This window comes from Corvus brachyrhynchos, unplaced genomic scaffold, assembly GCF_000691975.1.
Source record: "Corvus brachyrhynchos isolate BGI_N302 unplaced genomic scaffold, ASM69197v1 scaffold398, whole genome shotgun sequence".
Taxonomy (NCBI): Eukaryota; Metazoa; Chordata; class Aves; order Passeriformes; family Corvidae; genus Corvus; species Corvus brachyrhynchos.
Genome location: NW_008239780.1, coordinates 1,292,069 through 1,318,134, shown reverse-complemented (window position 1 = coordinate 1,318,134; position 26,066 = coordinate 1,292,069). Strand labels below are relative to the sequence as shown.

The 26,066-nt window shown below is 45.0% G+C and overlaps 1 protein-coding gene across 2 annotated transcripts in view; it reads right to left on the bottom strand.

Annotated features, from left to right (window-relative positions):
• Positions 1 to 22,547: 22,547 nt before the first annotated feature.
• The window catches only part of STAG2 (stromal antigen 2), a 38,416-nt gene continuing 34,897 nt past the window's right edge, over positions 22,548 to 26,066 (bottom strand). For both annotated transcript variants that reach the window (XM_008640484.2, XM_008640487.2), the window contains exon 32: positions 22,548 to 24,840. In XM_008640484.2, the coding sequence (XP_008638706.1) occupies positions 24,817 to 24,840 (24 nt within the window). In that variant the 3' untranslated portion in view covers positions 22,548 to 24,816. The remainder of the gene's footprint in view (positions 24,841 to 26,066) is intronic.

Here is a 26,066-nt window from a genome sequence, read left to right as displayed (position 1 = left end):
AGGGAATAGAAAAGAAAGAGAAAGAAATGTAAAAAAGAAGTGTGCGTGGGGGGTGGGGGAACAGGGAGAGGTGACAGGGGTTAGGTGGAAGCATGTCACCCTTCTGGGGGTCCCAATGATGTCTCACCTATCCCCTCCATCTGGTCTGCTGGTGGTGAGGGTCCCCTGTTGCCGCTGTGGCCACGCCATGCCAAAAAGTATAGAATAGAATCCAGGGGATTAATATACCTTTGGGCCAGGTGGGAACGCCCACGTGCCTCCCTTGCAGGGGGCCAGTTTGACACTGTCCCTTGCAACACTGTGGATCTGTTGCATCATGCTGCAGTGCTCTGGTGCAGGGTCTGGGACACCCTTGGGGGGGCCTTTGATGGGTCATGACACCCCTCTGCTGTCCCTCATGTGGATTCAGCTTTTACTGGGGCGAAGGGGCCCCACAGCTGAGCTCCTCTGCCTCTCACCAGAGGCTTTCTCACCACACATCCAAAGCCTCTCTCCCCCCCTCTCGTCCGTCCCCCCCCCCTTTTGGTGTGAGGGTCTGTTCAAGCCTGGCAGCTGATAGCCCTGGGGCTGTGGTCTGCACCCCAAAGGTTTTAAGCTTGATCCCTCTGTGAATGTATTCTTTTCTCCCCAGACCTGAGTTTACTTTATCTTATCTCCATCAGGAGGGGTCCAGGGCCTCAGTCAGAAGGCCTACTCAGGGTGTGGTGGTCTTCTCTGCAGCTTTTGTAATACAGTTTTGCTATAATAGGCAAAGGTCCTTCATGAAGATGTTTAAACCATAAATTATTACATTCAGTCTCTGACATATCTTCCAGCTGAAGAACAGACCAGCTCACAGGGAACACAACCAAATGTCCATTGATTTGCTCTCCCAACTACCTTCCATGGAAGGGTGGGAAGAGAAGGCAGAGCAGGGAACTCACAGCAGAAGGATCATGGAAGTCTGTGACAAGATGCTGAAGTCACCAACTCTTTCTGCTATCATGAAGAACCAGGAGAGAGAACTCTCAGCCCCTGAGCATTTCAGGTCAGTGCTGGGGACCCACACACATGGTAGCCATGAAACACGAAGAGACAACAGTGTTACAGTCCCATTTCAGAATCATTAGCAGGGCACTGGTGTCATGGCGACTGAACAACTCTCATATAAAATCTTCTTCTGAAACAATAGCCATAGACAAAGATCTTTCTCTGTATGAACGATGGTGTATTATTTTCTTTTTAATTGCATTGATTTACACTGAAAGCTTTAAACATCAGCCTAATAATTATCATAAACCAATTTGTCATCAGGAATACAATAAACCATTGTCTGAGCCAGTGCTTACAAGGAGGTGATTCTCCTGCATCAGAGGAACTGGAAAGAAATGAGAAGCAACACTTAAAAATGCCAGACTGCATCCAGGTTGCTGCAGTTAGGGGAAAAAATTATGTGAATGATTGCCAATAAACATGATGGTAGGTAAAAACCTTCAGAGCCAGCAGTAGTGTTTATTTATGGAGAAATGCCTAGATGGTGGTCAGGGGCTGGCACCCACCCTCACTGACCTGCCCTGGTTGGAGTCAGGGGTCACCCTGCTGCCCTCGCACCTTCTGAAGGGCTCTCCTGCGAGACTGCTGAAGGGGACCTGTGTCCCAAATGCTCCTCCCCAGAGCTGAAACCAGGGAATGGCAAGTGTGTGGCCACGGTTTGTGTGATTGCTGGTGGCACTGCGACCTGCTGCCTTTCTGCCCTGTCACTCACTCCCTCTTCCCTTGCTCACCATCTGTGATGACATTTCCGCTCACAGAGAGACATCAGCAAATACCTTTGGAATGAAACTTCACACTGCTCCAATCCCTGCTCTTAGAGAAGGTCTGACTATTTAAAACCAGCACCAAAAAAACCTGGCTAGAGGCATGGAAAATTTTAGATAAAACAATTGCAGCCTCAGTCAGCTCTGAGACACCCTGACAAAGGGAGAGCAACATAAGACACGTTCTAGGTAGAGCTGCTGGGCCAGGGCTCACTCCGGGGGGACAGGCTAGGGTTCCCCACAGCCTGGAGAGGAGGTGGAAACGATGTGTGCTCTGAGCCACCCAGATACCTGCAGGAGTGAGACGGATGCAGCAAAAGAGAGCTGTAACAGGGTTTGAAGGTTTTGAGCTCCTCTGACAGTCAGGTGCTGTAGTGCACCTTATCTGTGTGAGATCTCGCAGCAGCGAGTGCTTCACAGCCCCATCACACCCAGCTCCGCCTGCGGCATCACCCCAGGTTTTACTACCACTGCAAAATTTCCACTCCACGACCGGTGTCAGCAGAATGGGCTTTATTTTGCAGAGTGATCTTGAAATGTACACGGTGGTTTGTAGGGGTGGGATGAAGCCCCGACAGGACGGTGATCTCAGGGAAGTTTCCAGGCAAAGGCACATCCCAGGGCGGCAGCTGGAGGGGCACTCCATGCCTACTGCCTCAGGAGCTGCCAGCTTCGCCCACCAGGGGCACAGAGGTGCTCAGCGTGGCAACAGGGACACCCCGAGAGTGACAGCCCCTGCCCTGGGTGCAGTCAGCACTGCCCTGTGCTGCATGGGCGAGATCTCAGGTGGCATTCTCTCTCCAGCAGGGAAACCCTTGCTTTCCACAAATCCATTGATACCTCAGGATTTTCATTTGATTTCCCTGACCTACGCAGCTGCCCTGGGCTGCCCAGCAGAAGGCTCTGGGACTGGGGCTGTGACTTGAGCCGGGTGGAAGCAGCAGCACAAGGAACATCTTCCATGGGGCTGGGGCTTCCTGCCTTCACCACAGCATTCATTTCAGCCTCCAGCCCTTCGTATAAAGCATCATCAAATAATTTACAGGAGGTGTCAGCTGCAGACTACAGCCAAAAGGAAGGTTTATTTAAGACACCATGTGGATTGTTATACAAGATCCTGATGGATTATTCCTATCTGAGAATTTACAGATACTTCAGGAGCATGGCCAACAATTTGGATTAGTTGAGATTAAATTCAGACTGGGTTGGTTTTCCTCCCTTAGGAAATCTCAGCCCCAGGTCTACAGATATTTTTTGAAGGCAAGATGTAGACAAAAACAACTTTTACACTTTCCAGCAGGCACCTGAAGTACTTTTCCATCAATCACCTTTGATATACAGAGGCAGAAGTGTGAGCTACTTCATTAAGAGCCCTCACACATAACTGGGTACATTTACATATTAATCAGACATCTGAGCTGCTAATCTTTCTATCTTATATGCTTCTGTAACCATTAGTCAGAGCCAGGTGCTCTGGTAAATACTCCAGGTACCACCAAGTGCTCTAAAATCAAGATGAGTGTGGATGACAGGGAAAGGCTCATATTTACAATGCTGCTGGTAGAGCCAAGCACTGTTAGCTCTGCCACAGTAACATAAATACACATATCTGACACCAGGAGCTTTAGTCCAGTGGGAGCACTGAGCAAAGCGAGGCACTCCCACTGCCAAGAGACTTCTGTGATTCCCACAGAAATAAAGACTGGTTCCAGTTCCGCCTTCTCCAGGCTCTTTGCTAGTGTCTGAGCAGCACTGGGCACCTGGCACAAGACCCTGGGAATAAAGGAAGACAGAGAAGCTGTCTCCCTCCACCCCTGATAGCCCACAGCCCAACCCTGCTTGTCCCCCAAGGGCAGCAGCTGCCCCACACCTTAACCCAGGACTCAGTGGGGTGGAAGAGCTCAGCCTCAGTTCTTACCATAGAATCATAGAATCACAGAATTCAGACTTGAGTGATCATCTTGTTCATCTTGCCATGGGCAGGGGCACCTTCCACTATCCCAGGTTGCTCCAACCCCATCCAACCGGGCCCTGAACACTTCCAGGGATGGGGCAGCCACAGCTTCTCTGGGCAAACGTTCCAGTTCCGCCTTCTCCAGGCTCTTTGCTAGTGTCTGAGCAGCACTGGGCACCTGGCACAAGACCCTGGGAATAAAGGAAGACAGAGAAGCTGTCTCCCTCCACCCCTGATAGCCCACAGCCCAACCCTGCTTGTCCCCCAAGGGCAGCAGCTGCCCCACACCTTAACCCAGGACTCAGTGGGGTGGAAGAGCTCAGCCTCAGTTCTTACCATAGAATCATAGAATCACAGAATTCAGACTTGAGTGATCATCTTGTTCATCTTGCCATGGGCAGGGGCACCTTCCACTATCCCAGGTTGCTCCAACCCCATCCAACCTGGCCCTGAACACTTCCAGGGATGGGGCAGCCACAGCTTCTCTGGGCAAACTGTACCAGGGCCTCACCACCCTCACAGGGAAGAAAGAATTAGTCTTTCACAAAGTTCAGATGATTTTCTGGACAAGATTTGGTGCCTGGGTAAATCAGTCATAGCAAAAGTGGTGGAAGCAATGAGGGACATGGGGAAACTGCTCCAAAGTCAGTAGTTACTGAGCTGAACAGACATGGAACTCGACAGAGGATGCGGTCAGTGGCTCCACAATCAAGCTGCTGCTCACTGTGGGGCACCCAGCACCAGTCTCAGGTACAGCACAGTAGTTGCTTGGTTTTCTGTTCAATCTGTTCATTTGCCATTCCAGCACCTGCAAATCCACATCCTCAGCTTCCCATCTCCCTCCCTCCAGCACCTCTCATCCAGCTCTCCACCTGGCTTGTGTGGTACCTGGCTTTGAGCTGCTGAATTAAATTTTCTCCATCCTCCAAGAGCAGACAACATTGTGAAGTTTAACCCCTGGGTGTGAGGTTCAACCTTCAGGTGCCTGTTCCTTGGCACCACACACGTCGCTGCTGCCTCCACCCTGAGGCTGGGCATACACTGTGAGCAGGGCCCAGGGACAGCCAGTGCCCAGTGGTCACACACTGACAGCTGCAGACTTACACAAAAACCATGAACACCTATAATTGCCTTTGCCAAGGAAGTGATCTGTGGTACTGCTTCCTCCTTGCAGACCCATCACAGTTTACATTTCCTGGGCTTTAGTTAAACAAAAGAAAAGCAATGTGTGCGTCTTCAGTGATCACACAGGCTCTGCAGAGCACTCTGATCTTCCCTGCTTTGGGCCTCCAAGGTTTTTTTACCACTTCCTCCAGATTAAAATGATGGAAAGGCTAGCCAGATCCTGAAGAATGGCTTCATGCTTTTGCCATGGAACATCACTTGGGTTACCTGCAGCTCTCAGTGCTCCCTGTGGCACCAAGCTGGCCTTGCTGCCTGGCCCCAGCACAGACACCCAGCTAGCAGCACACTCCGTGCTGCTGCCCTGACAGCCCAGCACCTCTCCCTCATGTCCAAGCAGCCCCTCAGATCCCCACCAGCAGCTCTGCTCTGCCCTGCCACCCCCGGCCCATGGCAGCAGGAAGGTGCTGAAGCAAAGGGATGCTTTGGAGACCATGAGTCTCTCCACAGTCTGTTCAAGACCCACAACCAAGAAGTTTTACCAGTGGATGTGGTTCTTAGAGGAGAGCCTGGATGCCCCGCGGATGCCATTAGAGCCCATCCCAGCAGCTGGAGACATTCCTATTCCTCACCCCATAGGAAAGGCAGATTTTGGAAACCGCTAGCAATTTATGCTTCTTGTCTGGAGAGCCTGCACATAGCACTGGTGCTTTACAGCCAGTGGACCTCTCCTCCATCTTTAACTGCTCTTTATAATGTTTTATTGATTGGTTTTGTCAAACTATTTTATTGATTGGAAGTATTTCCAGCCTCTGCAGTCTGGGCATAAATGTTAAAGAGGAGATGAGGAGACACAGGCTTTATGATGGAGCCCTGGCTCAGCCTTGAGTCTGGCTGAAGACCCATCCCTGGCCCAGTGGCCTTGCTTGACCCAGGCCAAAAACTGGGAGAAAGGAGCTGGGATGCAGTAACATCCATGTCTGTATCTCTACCTTCCAGACAGAGGCACAAGTACAGCAGCCCTGTCTGAGCTGAAATAAAGCCTTGGCCATGACTGATCCTGTGTAGAGGTGCTCGATGGATAAGGAGGGGCCACAGCCACCACAGGCAGAGCAGGGCCACACACAGCCTGGGACACTTCCAGAAACATGGGGGCATGGAGGCGGGTGAGGTTGCTGTCTGAAATACCACCCTGACATGTTATTGGTACCTCACATCTCACCCCCATCTCCTGCTCTCATCAAGAGGCAGATGGATGCTCCAGCACTCACATGGCCCTGCCTCACTGCCCCCCAGTCACTTGCCTTGCTGGAGCATCCCTGTGAATTGCAAGAGCGACTCCGCTAGGTCTGACGTGGAGGGTTCAGGCTGGCCTCTTTCCTGGGATGCAGTCCAGTAATGCCTGCTTTGTCTGGCTCAAAACAGAGGGGTGTACCCAGGGTGAGATGGGCACAGCTTGCTTTTGGGTCAGGATTATTTATTCATTATTATTTATTCATAATTTTTAAATGAGCTTTACAGCTCAGTTCTGATTTCTGGCATTTGCTTCTCCTAGGAGTATGTAAAACACCACAACGAATGCAATGGGGGAAACCTCCAGCCTCTGAACCACCAAACTGCTGAACTATGGTCACATTGACCACATTTACACAGGGCAGAGCATCTCTGTTCCTTGCAGAGCAGCAGCAGCAGGCATTACCATGAGGAAAAGCTGGTTACACCAGATAGGAGCATGTATGATGTGGGCATTTCCATTTCACATGTGAACCATTAACAAATAAATAAAAGAGACCATAGAAAGCATTTCTCATAGGAAGCCCAACTTTCTCCTGCAAACCCCCAGCTAGAATGTTTTACCTTTGCTGTGGTTTTTCAGTTGTTTGGTTCAAGCAGTGGAAAGAACCTGTCTTAACTGAGCCATACTTTGGCTGGTGCTTCTTTCTAACAGCATATATTGGTATTTTCCTATAAAAACCCAAGGTCACATGAGCAAGACACTGGGGATTTTCCATGGGATCAGCCAAGAGCAGTCAACACAGGGAACAGGAGGCCTTTGGTCTTGCTGCCTTATAGGAAAACAATGCTTCCACCTGGATCCTACAGTGTGGATTTCATGGCCTTTTCTACCCCTCAAGAACAGGACCCCCCTCCCCCCTTTCCTGCAGGAAAGCAAGGCTGAGTCCCCACTCTTATTGAGGAAACCCCAATTTTCATTTCATTCCATCGTCTCTTTGCAGCTGCAGGGAGCAGTGCCCTTCTCCACCTGCCTGAGCCCCAGAAGTGCTCCAGGGGGAAGGAAAGGTCCAACCCTCACCTGCAGGAAGGAAATAGAGTTACTTTAAAATCATTGTTAAGTACAGTTATTTAATAGCGTCCAAAAGCTCCACTGCCCCCCAGCCCTCAAATTACATATATCACATGAAATTCACACAGGCCACTGCTGGGAGGGGTGGATGAAGCTATTTTTTCCCTTTTTATCAGAAAAGGACATAGAGCCAGAAATATTGGCAAAGCCAGCTGTCCTTCAGACAGTGGATTCCACAGATAAGTCACTCCCCAACAGTGTGCAGCACAGATCTGCCCGTGTAAGTGGCCCCGTGGGGACTGTCACACGCTCCTTCACAGAGCGGTGCTGCTACGGGGCAAATCCATGCAATGCACATGAAAACTCATCTTAACACTCACATTTTCCAGTCTTGATTGAGACTCTTGAAAGCAATGGAGTGATTTCCTTTGCCTCAGGTGTCTGCATTACACTGATCCATGGGGCTTGTAGGGCACCACTGAGTGGTCCTCCCCTTCGAGTTGCACAAAGGCCCCCCAGTATTAAGCACCACCCAAGGGGGTCCAAAAGATCAAACACTGAGTGTTGTCTCTAGGGGAAGCAGCAGAGCTGTGTTCTTGTCCAGCCCCTCTATTCCATCTCTTTGATTTATTTACCTAAGTGCTGCCAAGTCTCCAGTTCCACCAAACCATGAGGAAAGCAGACACAGTGCTCCTCTTTCCCCTCCAGCATCCACCAGCATCTACAAGTGACCCAAAGCACAGAGGGAACAGGCCTGTGTATATTCTTGGTGGCTGTGGTTGGCTGGAAGGGTCCTGGGGCCCTCCAGGCTCTTAGCTCAAGGCAAATCATAGAATCACAGCATGGTTTGGGCAGGAGGGACCTTGAAGATCATCAGCTTCCAACCCCCCGCTATGGGCAGGGATGTCTTCCTCTAGACCAGGTTCCTCAGGGCCCCATCCAACTTGAACACTTCCAGGGATAGGGCAGTCACAGCCACAGCTTCTCTGGGCAATCTGTTCCAGTGCCTCACCACCCTCACAGGGAAGAATTTCTTCTTAATATAATCCAGACCCACCCTCTGACAATTTAAAGCCATTCCCCTTGTTCAATCACTGCATGCCCTTGTCAAAAGCCCCTCTCCAGCCAGAAGGTGCTACAAAGTCTCCCTGGAACCTTCTCTTCTCCAGGCTGAACAGCCCCATCTCTCAGCATGTCTCCATAGGAGAGGGTCTCCAGGCCTCTGAGCATCTCCCTTCATATGGTTTTTCATCTGGATATGGGACTTGCCTTCCCCTGTCCCCTTCTGTGAAAGGAGAGTAGAAAAGGGCTGAGCTGCAGCTCCCTTGGGAAAGCCAGGCTTGAACAGGAAGGGAAACAAAGGGATGAAGAAAAGTTTAACTGTTTTTCTCTCCAACATACTTGCACTCCAAACATAAATAAGTTAAAGATGCTAACATTAGATTTCAGTGCTTGCAAACATGGCATGGCTGGTTTGCAGTTCTGGGCAGACGGCTCAGGGCTGCTGCTGCCACTGTGCCCAGACACTTCTTGCTCCTCCGTGCAAGCTTTGATGGCAGCTGATATTGCTCTGTGCCTAAAATATTTTAAATGGCTAAGCCACCCCAAATGTCTTGGCAGGGAACAAGGGTCTTGCATATAGATCACACCGCTATTTCTGGACTGTTCTATAAATATGCCTTTTCTCTGGAAAAAGCCTCAGCTGCAGAGGCCAAGCCTCTGCCCAGCACCTCACCTCTCCTTTTTGGAACTGGCCTCCTTTCTTCCCTAGGAAAATTCCTCCTAGATTAAAAACTGGTTCTCCCCAGATACAGCTATTGAGGGAGCTGGGGGGCACAGGAACCCACCCTTCCACCCAGTGCCTGCTGAGTGTGAGCTGCAAGGAGATTTATGTGCATTTCCTAGGGGGACGGGCTCCTACTGCAGGGCTCCTTGGGGCAATTTCAGCACCTTCCCCAGTGCCAGCAAACGAAGCCCATTTTAGGGGACTACAGGACTGTCCCAGCAGTGCTGCCCCCGTTGCTCTGAGGCCCTATCCAGGCTTAACTCACTAATCCCCGACACGCTGAAACCCTCCCTCCATGTCCCAGGGGCACAAGGCACAGCCATGGAGCATGTCCTGGAGCACCCCCGCAGTGGGATCACCACGGATTCAGCTGCAGAGCAGCGCAAACCCCACAGCTGCAAAGTGACAAAGTCTCACCTGGGGCGGGGGGAAATTTGTGTGCTCACTGCTTCCTTCCTTCATCCACTGCTCTGCTCCGCAGAGAGCCAGAGCCCAGACAGGCTCCTGCTGCCTCCTCCCAGGGATTTACCACCAAGCAGCACCTCGTGCAGCACAGATTTACACCGCCTGAACCCTTATTTACACTTCAATTCTGTCACTGCTCGTGCACAAACACAAATCACATTGCTTTCCCTAGACATTCTTGCCAGCAAGGCTGCACAGCTTTTCCCCCTGGTATTGAAGAGTGGAGTGCTATACTAGTAGATAGATATTAAAAATAAATAAATTGGGAAAAAATGCAGCAGCCAGCAGCTCTGATTGAAGATTAACAGGTATTTGGATTTTCAAAGAGATAATGCTTTAACTTAAGCACCTGAGTGACTGATCACATTTATAACACTGCTCATCTGCTTTGTACTTGAATCAGATTATGCATGTTTAAAAACCCATCCCCAGGTGAGTTTGGGGCTTTTTTGGAGATCTGGCATCAAAGCAGCAGACAGACAGGATTCACAGGCCAAGCAATGAAACCCAGCAATCACTCACTGAGTGCCACTGCTCGTGCCTGGTGCTTTGAACACAATTTGTAACAGAAATGCAAATATCTATTTTTTATTAGTGACCCTGCACAAACCACTTCACTCTGACCACAGAGATGCAGAGTGAGCAGTTCATCCGAACAAACATTTACTCAGGTGCCTGAAAGGCTGCAGAGCCCCAGAGCAAGAACAAAGCATTTAAAAAGAAAATCCACTTCTTTTTTCTTTCCCCTTCCTGAACCATCAAAAAAGGTCACAAAACCTTTGCGGACTTCTGTCACAAGCCCAGAATACAGTGGGCTTCCTCCCCAGCCAGCAGGGCCCTGTGCCAAGATGGTGTGAGTATTCAATCCCAGGCTCCGGAGCATGGAAAGCAGGACAGAGGTCTGTGCGATGGACAGACAGACACCCTGGCAACGTATGAATATCAGATGATACCTGGTGGGACTGATCTGCCCATCCCCACCAAAAACTGTGCCCTGGGGACAACACCCTCGAGCCGACCCCTCTTGAAGGCTTTCTTCTACCACCTTGCAGCCATTTACTCAGGACAGACCTAAATCTTTTTCCCTGCCTCCCATGGGGCAAGTGGGAAATGGAGCAAGGCAGCTGAGTGGTGTTCCCAATGTATCCAGAGAAGGGCCATGGAATTGGGGAAGGGTTTGGAGCACAAGTCTGAAGAGAAGCAGCTGGGGGGCTCAGCCTGCTGAAAAGTAGTCTCGGGGGGGGATCTTACCACTCTCTAGGACTGCCTGAATGGAGATTGTAACAAGGTGGCAGTTGGGCTCTTCTGCCAGGTAACAAGTGACAGGATGAAAGGAAATGAAATCCCGTTGTGCCTGGGGAGGTTTAGATTGGGTATTTGTGAATATTTCTCTGCCTAAAGGGCTGTCAAGCACTGAACAGGGCACTGCCCAGGGCAGTGGTAGAGTCCCATTCCTGAAGGGATTTAAAAGACATGTAGATCTGTCCCTTGGACATAGCTCAGTGGTGGCCTAGGTAGTGCTGTGTTAATGGTTGGACTTGATGCTCTGTGTTGGCTTTGCAAGGCCTGGTTTTTGGTAGCGTAGGGGCCACAGAGGTGGCTTTTGTGAGAAGTTGCTGGAAGCTTCCACCATGTCCGGCAGAGCCAATCCCTGATGGCTCTGAAGATGGACATGCTGCTGGCCAAAACTGCCAATGAGAGATGATGGTATCGCCCTTGTGATAACATATTTAAGAAGAAAATCAAAACAAAGTACACACAGTTCTTTCCTAGCCAGAGAAGAGGAGGAGGTGAGAATATGTGAGGGAAACAACATGGACACACCAAGGTCAGTGGAGAAGGGAGGGGAGGAGGTGCTCCAGGCACTGGAGGAGACCCAAATAGAGAGAGAGGGCTCCTGCTTCGAGAGATAGAGAAGGCCCTTGCTTCCAAACTAGAGCAGCCCATCCTTAAAAGACTGCACCCCATGGACTAGTGACCCACACCACAGCAGTTTTGGGAAGAGTCTTTGCCCATGGGAAGGACTCACGTTACAGCAGTTTTGGCAGAACTGCTGCTCGTGAAATTAGAACCACGCTGGAGAAGTTCACGGAGAACTGTCTCCTGTGGGAGGGACCCCACGGTGCAGCAGGGGAAGGGCTCCTCTCCCTGAGCAGTAGAAGAAGATCTCGGGTGATGAACTGACCAAACCCCCATGCCCTGTCTCCCTGCGATGGGAGGGGCTGGGGGAAGAAAAGGTGTTTTTAGGGGCTTATTTTACTTCTCATTATCCTTCTCTGATTTTGTCAGTAATAAATTCACTTTGTATCTCTAAGCCAAGCCTGTTTTGCCCTAGGAGTGTTTTTCTCCCAGTCCTTATCTCAACTCATGAACCCATAGTTAATTTTTTTTTTCCTCTCCTCTGCCCAGCTGTGGCAGGGGAGGGTGAGTGAGCAGCTGTCATGGGTGCCTGGTATTTGGCCAGTGTCAAACCATGACATGGTCTTAGAGGTCTTTCCCAACCAAAATAATTCTACGGTTCAGTGTGTCCTGGGCACACAGCCCTGGGCCCAGCACTCGTGGCCCCTCACCCAGCAGGTGCAGCCCCCAGGGAATACAGCCCAGCCTGGGGTACAGCTGCACACTGTCAGGGACAGAAAACACTATTGTGCCTAACTGGGAGAAACCTAACCCGGAGGTGATGGACTAAATTAGTTTTTAAATCATTCACTTACTTCTTTAAAGGGAGGGCACTGCTGCCCAGCACACTGGAAATCCACAAGCTCTGGTTTCCACCCAGGTCTCAGCTCTTGCTCACAGTCAACTGGTTGTGGGTCTGGGGCCATCTGCAATCACCACCCCATCCCAGTGCCCAGGGATTCCCTAGGGACCTCCTCCGAATGGCTCCGTTGCACACAGAGACTCAAACTGGCCATGCTCACTTGTGGGAGGGGCTGTGCCCATAGATCCTGCAACACCAGCAAACCCCTCTCCTGCATGGAGAAGGGCTGAGTATTCATCTGTGGGATCACATAGCTGGGGGCTGGGAGCCTGGAGAGGAGCCAGAGCCCAGCAGAGTCCCTGGAGCCGCTTTTCTCTCACCCACTGGGGTTTGAACCAAGACCCTACAACAAGCGAGACAGGGCCCCTCCGTTCATCTGAGGCACACAGGATTTTGTGATGACAGACATTCAAAAAGCTGCAAGAGACTGACAGTGAGGAGCATCAGAGCCCCGCCGCCAGGGGAAGCTGTCCTGCCACAGGGGCCCATTCTGCGCAGGCAGGAGCTGCCTTTCCTGCCTCACCTACCTGAGCAGGGCTCCTGCTAGATTGGCATCACTGAGCAGGTTTATGCAGAGCTTTCTGCCTTCTGTGGCTTCCCAACTTCCTTTCCATTTTAGTGACTTCAGATTTTCCACCCAACACTAACGTTTCCTTCAAAGCCCAGATTTTTAGAGCAGCACCAGCAGTTTCCTCCTCAATCACATATCTCTCCACTAGCTGGCAGGTCCATTTTCCTTAATGGCTTCTTTTCCCAGGACATGCGTGGGTCCACCTAATCAACAAATAACCAGCTTGACTGGTATTAACAAATTACCCTGTTTTGCCCTGTCTTACAGTATTTTTTTTCATTTCCTAACCTGTATCTCATTTGATTCCCATCCCTCCTTTTATCCCCTCTCAGTCTGCCCCCTGCCAAATTCAATTACGAAAGAGACACTCCAGCTCACTGCATCTGCACAGGCCAGCTCACAGCTGGCCCTGTGATGACTCTGGGTTTTTAGGTGGATGCCCTGTACAACCCGCAACACTCCCCACCCTCATTTATGGATGTGAGACAAACACAAAGCTCTGCCATGTGGCAGAGAAACAGCAGAAAGGAGTCCAAAGGCTCCTAAATGAAGCAAGCCAATTGGTACTGTCCATCTTCCCTCAAGCCATTTCCTGCCCATCTGTCCTGAGGTTGTGCAGCTCTGGCACATTCCTTCCTCTGAGCTAGGTGGGCTCCCAGAAGTTGGGAAGGCAGTGAGAGGGCTGTAGCATCCCCTCCTGTCTATGGAGAGCACTCAGTACCACTGTCTGATGCTGCTTGTGTAGGGATGTGCCCAGACATTGTGGAATTTCAACTTCTGTGTTCTGCTCAGCTGCAGGATGCTGTGCTATTCAGATGTATGCAGAACCTTTTCAAGTGGAATTCTGATTTTAATTTGCACATGAACTTTTAAAAGTTGTAGATGGTAGTCTTTTGAGACAGAATGAAGGAAATCATTAGGAAATGACAATTCAGATGGGAGGCTCCATGTGGCCTCCAACAGCGTTGCAGGGAATCACAGACTTCACCGCTACTGAAAGATACTGTAATGATTTGAGAAAAATCTGTTCAATGGCTTGGACACCAACCTGGCACTGGAAATGTGTGTACATCAGACACCTCAGCCATCCCCACAGCTCAGCCTTCTGTCGAGCAGTTGCAGTGAGAGAGAATCATGTTTTTGCTAAAATTCCACTGTGGAGTGAATCAAGCAGCCAACAGCACCTGCTGAGCCAGTACCTGACCCTCTCCCCACACAAGTCTCTGGTGTTCACATTCACATTTCCCATCCAGAAACTGCTGTGAGACAGGAAAACACAAGATGTGTGGCCCCACTGACAGTCAAGGAAAGTGCTCACAGAAGTTCAAACACTCATCCCTCCATCTCTGCTGCACCCAGAGAGCTGTAGAACCCTTACTTGTGCTGCTGTGGGGAACGGCCCTGCTTAACACAAAGAATTTGAGGTCATGGGGTGTTGAGAACTCACCTCTGCAGAGCACTTCCAACATGAGCCCCTCTGAGGGGGGGGACACTGTCCTGCACAGTTTCAAGGAGGGTAACAAGGAGCAGTTTAAAACCCTCCCACCCCTGCAGAGCCATCCTCTCCTGCTCATAGCCAAGGCTCTCCTGGGCCTGTTTCTCCACTGATGGAGGGCACCCATTCCCATGCTGCCCCAGCTCACAAGCCACTGCCACCTTCAGTAGTGTTGCCTCTCCTCCACAGCTCCCCAGCCCAGAGCTCCTCCTTGGTGAGAGTTCTGGAAACACAGAGCCACCAGCTCAGCTCCATAGCCATAATGGTCTGCACAGTGGCACTGAAGTGATGCAATAAAATGGATCCAGCTACATGAAGTGCAGAAGGGAGGCAAAGAAAACCAAGTCATCCAAGGTTTTGTGGTCATTTCCTCAAGAAAGAAAAGAGTTTTGCTCCCATTTCCTCTAGCATTTATCACTCAAACGATGCCTCACTGATGAAAAGAAGAACCTGCAAAGTTTTAGTCTGGCTTAAAACAAATCCACCTACAGAGCCAAGGAGACTTCAACTACCATAGAGAGGGTGGAGACAGAAACATTCATTATTTAATGGAAAGCATATCAAGTTTGATAGATCCTAAATTCCTTTTTCAATGACACTGATTAGTCCTAATTGGTGCAGTTGGCATTACCTCAGCCCTGACATCCGCTCAGAAGCTGAATACTTACTCAAAGTCTCATTGAAAACTACTCAAATTTTAAATAAAAATCGTGGGTTTTTTTTTCTTTTCCTACGCCAAGAATATATTTGACAATTAATTGTGCAAATGTTGAATGAGTTAAGAAATTGCAACAATTTGAGAAGAAATGTTTAAGGCAGGCAGTAAAAAGTCAAGGACAGCACTCTGGTCAGGCTGCCAATTTCATACCCAAGGCTGCAAAGAACTAATGAAGTTAACTGCTATTAATGAAATGATATAGCTGTATCTCATATCATCAGCTACCTGGCAGTAGCCCTGTGGTTTCCCGTGTTACTGCTTTTATGCTTTACTGGCATCCACAGGGTGTGTGGCTCCAAAGGCTAAGGTGAGAGTGGGTGCTCCCAAACACCACTGCCAGATGTCTGTCCTACTGCTAGGTCAGGCAGCCACAAAAGGGGGGAAAATAACCAGTATTTCCCAGGCTGAAAAACTTTGTCACTGTGACAAATTCATTCAGAAGACAGACTAAAAGAAAAAGAAAATTTGGGGAAAATATGTAAAGTTGAATGACTGGCTTCTGTGGAACTTCCATCCCAAATTGCTGCTGTACATGCTCAGACTTTTAAATTTACTTTTCTTTTTAGCTGGAGGGCCACTGAGAGGACGTGGTAAGACATATTAGCAGAGAAGAAAGTCCAGAAGATGTTGATACACATTTTTTTCTGATGATTCAGAGAGAACATCTTCCCAAAGCCCCAGCTAGGGACCACTACAATGTGGTAAGGACCTCCCATTTTAATTATCATCTTGAGAGGGGCCCTACAGGAGGAATGGGAAGCAGCCCCCGTGATAGAAATGGAACAACCAGCTTACACAGCACTCATCCCCACTTATCCATAATGAAGTATGGAACTGAAACAAGCCCAGACAGTTCCTCTGAGATATCACAGTGAGATATGGGATTTATACTGTAATTTGAGTCTCTTAAGGGAGCCCTTCTAGTGGCCATGTATCCCTGGAACACCAGGGAGACAACCCTGCTGTTGCAGGGGTCACTTCAGCTGTGCAAGCATAGGCGTCTCTCAGGCTACTGCAGGACCCACACAGGAAGATAAAGAGTATGTGTACAGCATAAAGCACCACAACATCCACTCCTGGGCTATTTTGGGTGTTAGAATAAATTTAGCTACATCTACGCTGCACTTAAGCCTGAACAAAAAGTATTCTCTCTTCCCCAAATTTCTGGCAAGTGAAAAATGTTGAAGCCTTCTCCAGGGAGCCCAGCATCACTCACCTGGCCCCTCTCCAGTGGGAGGTACAGCTGTCCTCACCACAGCAACCCTCCAGCACTTAAAACCTATTTTCCATTACACATCTAAACCAGAGCATCTGTAAAGCACATCCTGACACTACTGAAAAGTACAATCTGCTCTCAAATTTCTCAGCCACTAAAAGCAGGCAAACATCTCCTGGATTATCTTTCTACTCTGTCAGGTCCTTCATTTCTATCCTGTAATTTAATATTTTCCTTCCATATTAATATTTTTGTAAGACAGAGAACTCAGCCCATTTTGATAAATTAATTCCTGCTGACTCCAGAAGTACTTCATTTTGTTCAGTAAGATAGAGGTAAAACCCCACCCTCTGCAGAGCACAGGAACAGCATTCAGCACTTCCAACTGCAAAGAGGCTCCAGGGACCAGACCTGTGCACCCACACCCCTTTCCCAGTGTCCTGCGACAGCTCCTGGAGCCTCAATGACACAGGAGAGATGAAGTTCCCAGACACAGTTCACAAAACACAGTGGAGAATCAACCCTCAGCCCTGCTCTCACCACAAAACCCCCGGAAGTATCCTTGAAGAAGGTTGTTCTCTTCATCACTATTATTCTTCTCTATAAAAGAGTCTCGTTAACCAATTTTATCTTCACCCTGCTGTGGTCTCTCTGCTCTCAAAAAAGGATTAATTTTTTTGTTACCACAAAGTGACAAGAACAGTTCTGCTTATTTGTACGTTCTTGTAGAGATTTAGTTTGTGAAGATCTGCAGGAACAAAGTGATAGAGGAATAAAAAGAGAGAGGGGGCAAAAACCCCCAGCCCTGCAGGAGGACCTTATCCCAGGGGAAAGACAGCTGTGAACCAGGCAGGACAGCAACATTCCCGTCAGGACATCAGGTCAAATCCAGCCCCAAGAAGGCTGGGAGAGAGCAGGGACCAGGCTGTGCCAGCTGGACACAGAGCAGTCCCCAGCACTGGGGGTCAGGCTCCTCCTGGCTGGGGCAAGTGATGGAGACAGGAATTGTGGCACAGGTGCTCCACTGGGACATGCACAGAACCCCTATCCCATCCTATAATGCTACAACCTCACTAAAAATTATATCTGGTTCAGATATAGTAACAAACATTTTGCCGCTTTTACAACATTTTGGATGTCATAAAAAATTATTTGCAACTTTTCCTCAATCTGGTCGCAATTTCTTCTCCTGGTTGGAGACTAGGAGCTGTCATAAAAGTCTCAAGTTGTCTGCCAATATGAAGGTTATCTTCACCTGGTAATCTGTTAGGTGTCAAGAACTATACTGAAACAGCATTAAAAAGCCTCAGTTGTCCAAAAATGAGATATATTAAAAAAAATACAATAGGGACCAAAGATAACTAGAAGAACTCCCTGTATTTTGGAAGAGTGACAGAAAAAAATACCTGAATCTCCACCAGGGATAGTAACAACAGAAATAGATATAATGGAAAAAAAATTCCAATGTTTGAACAAATCAAAGAGGCCAAATTCAATGAGTAAATTACCACAAATTATCTACCCAGAGCTGACTCTCATACAAAGCCAGGAAACTCTCTCCCCTAAGTGCTATGGTACTAGAGTGAAAGCAGAATTAATTCTTTGACTTTGCAAAAACTGCAAGGTATCACTTCTAAAATATACTGACTTGAGCTGCCTGTACTGCTAACTTGAGCTTTACTTTGTGTAATCTTCGTCCTTTGGAAGCAGAGTTCTTTATAATCAGCTGTGCCATGAACATCAGTATATTTAATGATGTGTATCTGAGCCGAAACAAGGCTCATTCAGTCCCAATTCCTGTAATATGCACCTTCCTTTACCTTAAAATCACATGGGAAAAGTCCCTCATCACAAGAACCATTGTTTTGAAATTCAGAAAACCATCATCCCACTCAATGTACACAGGTGAGGGAGGGTCCCCACTCCTCTTCCCCACCAAGTCCTAGAGGGATCAGGGGTGTACTTTATGCTGATGCATCAGATCTGTACTTTTATTCCTAGAACACATTGCCTTGAAAGCCTTGACCCAAAATCAAGTTCATCTAACATTTTCCTGAAAAAAATTAATTATCTCACTCTGCAGGCAGGTGAGACTTGACAGCATTTCCTGGCTCAGGCTGACCACGCTAAGCAATTTTAAATGAATTTGGGGGAGTCAGAAGGTGGCTGACCCAGGGCTACAGGACTGGTACGGCTGCTGACAGCTTGGTGATAATAGGAATGATAATTAATAATAATTAACTGCCATTTCAGAGAAGATGGGCACCCCACATGTCTGATACCATGCAGGAAGCAGAGCCTGAGGAGGAACCACACAGTGGCCAAGCTGTCAGCCAGGGCCCAAGGTGGTGACTGGTCAGAGCATCTTTGCTCTCCAGATGCGAGTTACGCCGGTGTACACAAGACCCGGAGCTGTCATCTGTGCGAATGCTGGTGTTTGGTACAACACCAGTCGTTACCCACCCACAGGACTCACCCTGCCAAGTTACCACAGTTTTGATTACACATCACTGAGCGCTGTGGTTTGGCTTCATGGACCACTCCACACAATTCATTTCTGGTAAACGAATGAGAGATAAACAGCAAATCAAATTCAAAAAGAAAAGAAATTTGACTTTCCTTGTGAGTAGAGATTAAGAAAAAACTAAAAGACATGTATTTGAACTTTACTAATGGATCAAGTGACCTAAATTGAACACTGTTAACTACAGAAACAGCATGTGAAGAGACGATGCTTCTAAACTGTCAATCTGCAGCTTTGTCACAATCTGAGACAAATCAGTAGTGTGCCAGAACAAACACAAACAGCTTATTTCTCTTTGGTTAACTCGATACAAATCCCAGGAAAAGGCAACACTAACAGCTGAAATTGCATCCTTGGCAGTCTCTCTGCTCTACAGGACACCCTTTCTTTCTGTCAGACCTACAAATCCACCCCAAGTGAGCTAGTGAACTATGCAGTTAAAATTGTCAGTCTGAAGCAGAAGATTAAGCATTGCAAGATTTAAAAAATAAATAAAAGAGAGAATTTGTAATGAAAGTATCCTTAAATATAACATCTGCTTCTTTTACTTCACAGCACTTCAACAAGCTGCTTTCACCACATACAAGCTACTGGTATGAGCAAGAATAAAAAGGTCCCTAACAAGGAAAATGACCAATAGTGCAAATGCATAGATTTCTCCAGTTACCAGCATTTACACAATAAGGCCTTAAACTGTAACACCATCGGTCCCTCAAACAGGATGGAACCGACAAGATACTGTTTTCACTGACAATGCCACTGCCCTAATCCACACTAGGTTTCACAGAGTACTTTGATTCTTGTCTGTAATGGAAGACTTCAGTTTAAAAAAACACCCCCCAAGAACTCTGCTTTTCAAGATTCAAAAGATTATAAACTGGCAACAGAAATAATGGAAAGACAGGTTTTGTCAGTTGATACACAAGAACAGTTGTGTAAAAGACAGCTCAGTGTTTTAAGATGAACAATACAAAGAGCAGGCTAAATATAAGATATGCCACATCTTTAAGTGCTTTTGTGCATGATATGAAAAACAAGTGGATGTGGTTTGCTTTTTTGCTTTTGATGGAGTGCAGCAGTTTGAAAGAAGAAAACAGAATTTAAGCCTGTGAAAAGAGTGTGTTAAAATAATAAGAGATGGGTGCATATGTCGCTCAAGAACTGTGGTTTAACTGCTTTTCACAAAGCAGCAGCCAATTGCAAGGCTTCCCTGATGGCCATGTGGGGTGGCAAATAGGTGTCACGTGGAGCTGCTGGCCAGGATATTGAGGCTGCAGCCCTCCAGCATGGAAACCCCAGTGCTGGGCAGCTCGGGATCAGAGCAGAGCTGAAGCCCTGAGCCAACCCAGCCCTCCTACGAGCTGAGGGAACTGCAGCACAGTGCTCACACTATGTCCCACAGCCGGGGCCCTACAGATGGTACAAGGGATTTAGGGAGAAAAGCTTAAGGGCAAATGTACTGAATGAGCAGTCTAGAGAAGGGCGAGATGAGCACAAGGACACCATCCCTGCTAAATTTCTGAGACATCATTCTAGGTGTACCCACAGCCCACCAGATCAGGAACAAGCTGCTGCTGTGTGCACTGATCTCTCACCTGCCACTACCCACCTCAACAAATAAGAAACTGTCTTCAAACTCATTAATCCATTTTCCCAAGCCTTGTGTTACTTGAATGCTTTCACAAAGTCACTACCAACTTCACATCTCCTTCCTAATTTGAGATGCTCTAGGTCTCCAGAGGTTTTATTACTTTTATATTTTATTTCATTAGGTTCTTTTAAATAGCTTTTCTAAAGTGCAGAATTCAAGCTGTTATCAGCTGAACACAAATTTCACTTTTAAAACTGGTAACTGCAGCTTTTTCTTCAACAAAAACAGTTAATATACACAAAACATGATGTCTTTTCCTCTTATTTTCCTATCAAAAAACTGCTGAGACAAGCTCAGCAGAAATTACACAATCAGGTTGGGGAAGCACGATGACATTAAAGAACTGTACATATTCTCTGAAGGACAGGGATGTTTTCTGTCAGCTATCCATCCAATCACTTTAACATGCTTTGGATCATTTTTCTGGGCACAGCTATAGCTTCTTACCACTGTACTGCCACTATGATTTACATCCATAAAACCTGGCAGTAGCTGCAAAAAACCACAACAAAAAGCAGCAACTGACTGTCTAGCTGGAAGGCACCATTTCAAACAGCTATAACGACATCTAGCTGGTAAAAACTTTTAAAAAATGTAAAAATTAAGACTTAATCAAAGAAATAGATTCAAGAAAGCACAGCAACATGAAGGGATACAGGAGAGAAGGACAGCTGAGGAAAATGAGAGGCACCATTCACATGGAACTATTACTTATTTTAAAATAGAATTATTATAGAACAGTATTGTCCTACGTTACCTTGTTTTCCAAGTACATGTCATCATCTGCCTCCATCAAAACTATGCTCCCTTTTGGATGCCAACAAATACATATGAAATTAAACAACCTCAGTACAAGAAATTACATAGGATTATGAAAAATGAGGCAATGGCATAAATTACATTTCAGTATCACAAATTGATCGAAGAATATTAAATTAAAGCAGTTAAGTAGGAATGAAAATATTTTTAAAGAACCAATTTGTGTTTTATCAAAAGAATTCTGAAGCACAAATTGACAATTTTGACACGTTTCAAAGAATGAACAAGTCCTTGATATTCATCAGGCTATTTAAAAAAAAAGTATCTATGGGTTAAAAAGCAGCAAAGCATTGTTGTGAATCAAAGCAGTTCAAAAAATCCAGTATGGGTAGGAAGTTAATTGTATTGCTGTCCTGAAATCCCACACTAGGACAAGCGTATGTGTAAACTATGGGGAAAAAGGAGGATCAGATTTTAAAGAGGCGGTTTTCTAGTTGTACTGAGATACAAGATGGGGATTTGCGAGCCCTAACGCTACAGGAATCAACATCACACCAACCAAATGAGAAAAAAACAAACAAACAAACAACAGCCATCACTAACGTCTTACATATTCTCTTTGGTTGTTTAATATCAAGAAATACTTTTTACAGAATATGTGGAGACTATTCCTTTGAAATTCATTCTGTGTCAATACCTTCCCTATGGCCTCTCTGGCAAACCAGACGACAGGCTTTACTTTCTCTGAATAGTTTGGTTTTTTCTACATTTTTATCATATCTCTCTTCAAAACTCGAATTTCTTTCATTTACAGGCTTTGTACCAAAACGGTATAACTAGAACAGACTTTACATTGTATAGTGAAGGTATTTTTCTTGCGTTATAAACTTAAAACCTACTAAAACAATTTTCCACAAGGTACTATTGAACTTACAGCAGGATTTAGAGACAGGAATAATGAACATTTGCAATAATAATAACTAAAATAAAAACCAACCCAAAACTTCTTAAGTTACATTAGCAAGGATTAAAAGTGTTATCTCGCTAAGATTTTAAAATTACTGCTTTAAAAAGTCTTGTACCAGAAAGGAATTTTCAATCCCCAGCTAGAGGCTCTCAGTAGCTGAGGAAAGGGGAATGGGAGGGGAAGCCATGTTTAGGGTTTTCCCCTCATTCCCTTGCTCTCTGGCCAATTAATCTCAGAATGTTTACCAGGTGTATAATAAATTTAAGGAATGGAAAGTAGTATACACATTTAATGGTATTTCCATTGACTATGTACAGCATCTCCAATGTCTGAATCAAAAGCATTTTGAGTAAAATCAGATAATAGTTATTAGGAAAAAGAAACCAACAGAAAGGCTATTAATACACCTTTAAAAAACGTTAACACAAAAATAATTAACCACTGCTTTCTTGGCATGTAAAAGTTCTATACAAATTTTAAAAATTTTATTTGCAGGTACTAACTTCTTCAAAAGCTCACTCTGTATTTACACTAATTCTTTTAACAATTTTATCTCAAATTAAAGCATATTTAAAACAATCATGATTGCATTAACTTTTCTGCTTTAAATTATTACCCAATTAGTGCTTTATTCACATTTTAAAAACTTGTACAATTTATTACAAATATAAAACAGTGCAGTTTTTCATACATTATCCCAACTCTGAGACAAACACTTAAAAGACATGGAAAAAGATTTTGATTTCTATAAACATAACATTTGCATTACTCATACCCCTTTCTTCACTGTCCTCCCATAACCCCAATTTAAAAAGATCAAACATACAACATACTGTAGGTTTATTTTTATTCAAAAAGTTACTGTCTCAAGACATAAATACAAATCAGAAAACAGTACAATTAGGACAATAGAATGTGGAGGACAACAGGTTAAGGTAAATATATAAAACATTTTTAGCTGGTTGAAAACAAAGCTGTAAGAACTGCTTTCACAAAGAAACACTCCTTCAAGAGTAAGAAAAATCAACTTAAGTTTAAAATCATATATACAGTCCTCTCAGCAGTTCTATTAAATGCAGTGGTGTGGAAAACAATATAGGCAGTACTTTTAGACATGAGAGTATTTATTTATGTAAAATGAGTTAGGCAGATCTAGTTTTGAGTTTGTTGTTACCCCATGACTTAGTAAAATAATTATATTTTATCATGATCCTTTAGATAATCTATGGTTTTTGGCTACCACAGCCGAATGTTTAATTTCTGAGTCTAAAAACAGGAAGCCTTTTTGTATTCACCCATTTGGGGAGATTCTTGTATTGCAAGCGTATTAAGGCATGGAATGATTAAAATAATATACCTCAAGAACTGAGAGACAACTGACAAAAAATATACATATGTAATATAAGTTAATATTTCCTTTAAAATGATGTCTAGCTGCCTAAGCCTTGCAAAATGAGTCAATGTCAAAATGGCATAGATCCACTTTCTGTTTTAGACCAAATTTAATTTATTTGTGAATGGACACAAAATGAAGTTTAAAGCTTAGCTTTCAAAGAACATTATGGGTTGTTTATGAATTTCTATTATCCAATCTAATTTACATATAGAGGAAATGTACTGTAACCTGTTAGAAGTATCTTTAACCTGAAGACTGCTTGCAAAGACAGATAGATAAAACAATATAAAATACAAATTTAAAAATCATTTTTAAAGCATGAATTCTCATGCTCTTCTATTTTTAAACATTGTTAAACTTTCAATATATTTCTGAAACCTCATAATTTTAAGTTGGAATTTAAAAGTAAGAAAAAACTAAACAAACTGCGCAATTATAAAATCAGCACCAATTTATATATATATATAATTTTATTTAAAATTTAGATCCCTATTCCCACACTCTAATAAGCTGTATAATTTTTGTTTAGAATTTTTCTGCAAACATACTACAATAAGCTTCTTTTATTTGGAGACAAAATACAGTGGCACTACTGGAAGGAATTTCACAACATTACATTTTTCTTAAAGGACAAGCAAACTTTCAGGGTTGGTAATGGGCAAGCAAGAGTGAAATCTGTTACGTTCTGGTAGCTTATAGCTTATGGACCTTTCTGAGAAGGCTAACATGAAGCTTTTGGAATAAAAAGTGTGTTTTAGATTAAAAAGCTGTTAAAATTCTGCTTTATGTATTTTTTTCCATGATTAATTAATACAAACCTTCTGTTGCTGAAGTTTGCATTTGATTGAAAATACTGACAACTCTTCTGGTTCGTTCTATCACTGTAAGAAAACCAATCCATCTACTATTTCAGTTCGTGGATGTGAACAGCAATCCAGCAGAGCTCATGATTATTTAGTATAGCCAGCAAATGTATAGAGAGGGGCTCAAATCTGTACCAAACACCTCTCAGACTGTTAAGAACAAAACTCAGAGGGAATACTTCTTATGATCCAGAAATAAACTGATAGCACATAAATAAAATATTGATTTTTTTTTTCCCAACAAAAAGTGTAGCTTATCCTCAAATTGTTTACTTGTCCTTTACATTTCTTTTTTCTTTCAGGCAAACAAAACTGCCCCTTCAATGCACTTGATCTTGAAAGCATGTCATTCTCCTTAGAGAAAAATCTGTTCAGAATTTCACTGTATCTACCACAATTTTGTATTGAAAAACTTCCTCTTCCACTTAGAAAATGACTTCACCACTGATTTATTTGCTGCTCTGGTATTAAAACATTGACACCCCAAGAACCTAAAAAAAAAGTTAGAAATGGTGTCAATTTGTAGTCTACTACACATTTAACAAATAACAAAGCAATTAGTATATGATTTAAGATTAAGACACTTCAAGATATGTTAAGGCATTATTAAGTTTATTTTTCTTCCAAACCAGATTAACCATACTTCTGATTTAGATAATAATATGAAAAGGGCTCCTCATTCATTAGAAATATTTTTCTCACACTTGAAATTAATTAGATCCAGTAGGGATGTGATAAAGTCTGTGTTTTAATTATTTTAGGCAAAAATTGCAAAAGAATTTTTAGTTAGGTGCCTAACTCAGAGTTCTTTGACAATGACATTCTACTGGCCTCAATCTGAAATCAAGTGTGTTATTTCCAGCAACTAAACCTGGGACAAAACACTTCAGACACCGGCTGCTGCTGCATCTGTGATCACAGAAACCACAGGCCATCCCACATCAGCCAACCAGGACACAAACTTAACATTTCCTAGGAAATGTATCCACTCTGTCAGGAAGACAGTGAAAAAATCAAACAGTCATCAGGTAAAATCAAGCAACTGTACTTCAGGAGATTGGGTGACTAGGGAAAGAAAAAGTTTTCCTGAAACAAAGAATCATTTTCCACTTCCCATGTGAGAACAGGATATATAGCTTTCTATGCCAATGGAAGTAGGTATGACCACTGATGTGCCCAAAAAACCCAGAAGATCCAGATTTTGTGAGTGCCCTAGCTCTTACAGGACTTTATAAAGTCAGCAAGAGCCAAAACAGACTAAATTTTCCTGAACCTTAACACTGCTGTTCATATTTATCTGTTCACAAACCAATTTTTACTGTTCTTTTAATTAAATTCACTTTGGGTGCCTCCTACAATGCAGCACACAGACAGAACTGCCTCTGGTGCCAGTAATAACTGGGCACACCAAAAAATTAAAAGACAGACTAGAAGTCTGATCATAAACCATGTGCATCTGAATAAATTAAACAGCTTTATTATGTCTACACCTATTAAAAACAAGTGCAACAACTCCAAGAATAAGGGATCCCTGAAATAAATTACATGAATAAAGCAAATAAACTTTATTCTGAGATTTTTTTTTTTCATTTATGAATTTTTTTTTTTTTTTTTTAACACTGAACACTGGCTGTTAGATTCAGCTCCGATTTCACGTGTGCCCGTGTTATCTGGCGGCCTGTCTCCCGTCGGAGGGGTTATGTAAAGGAGCGGCTGT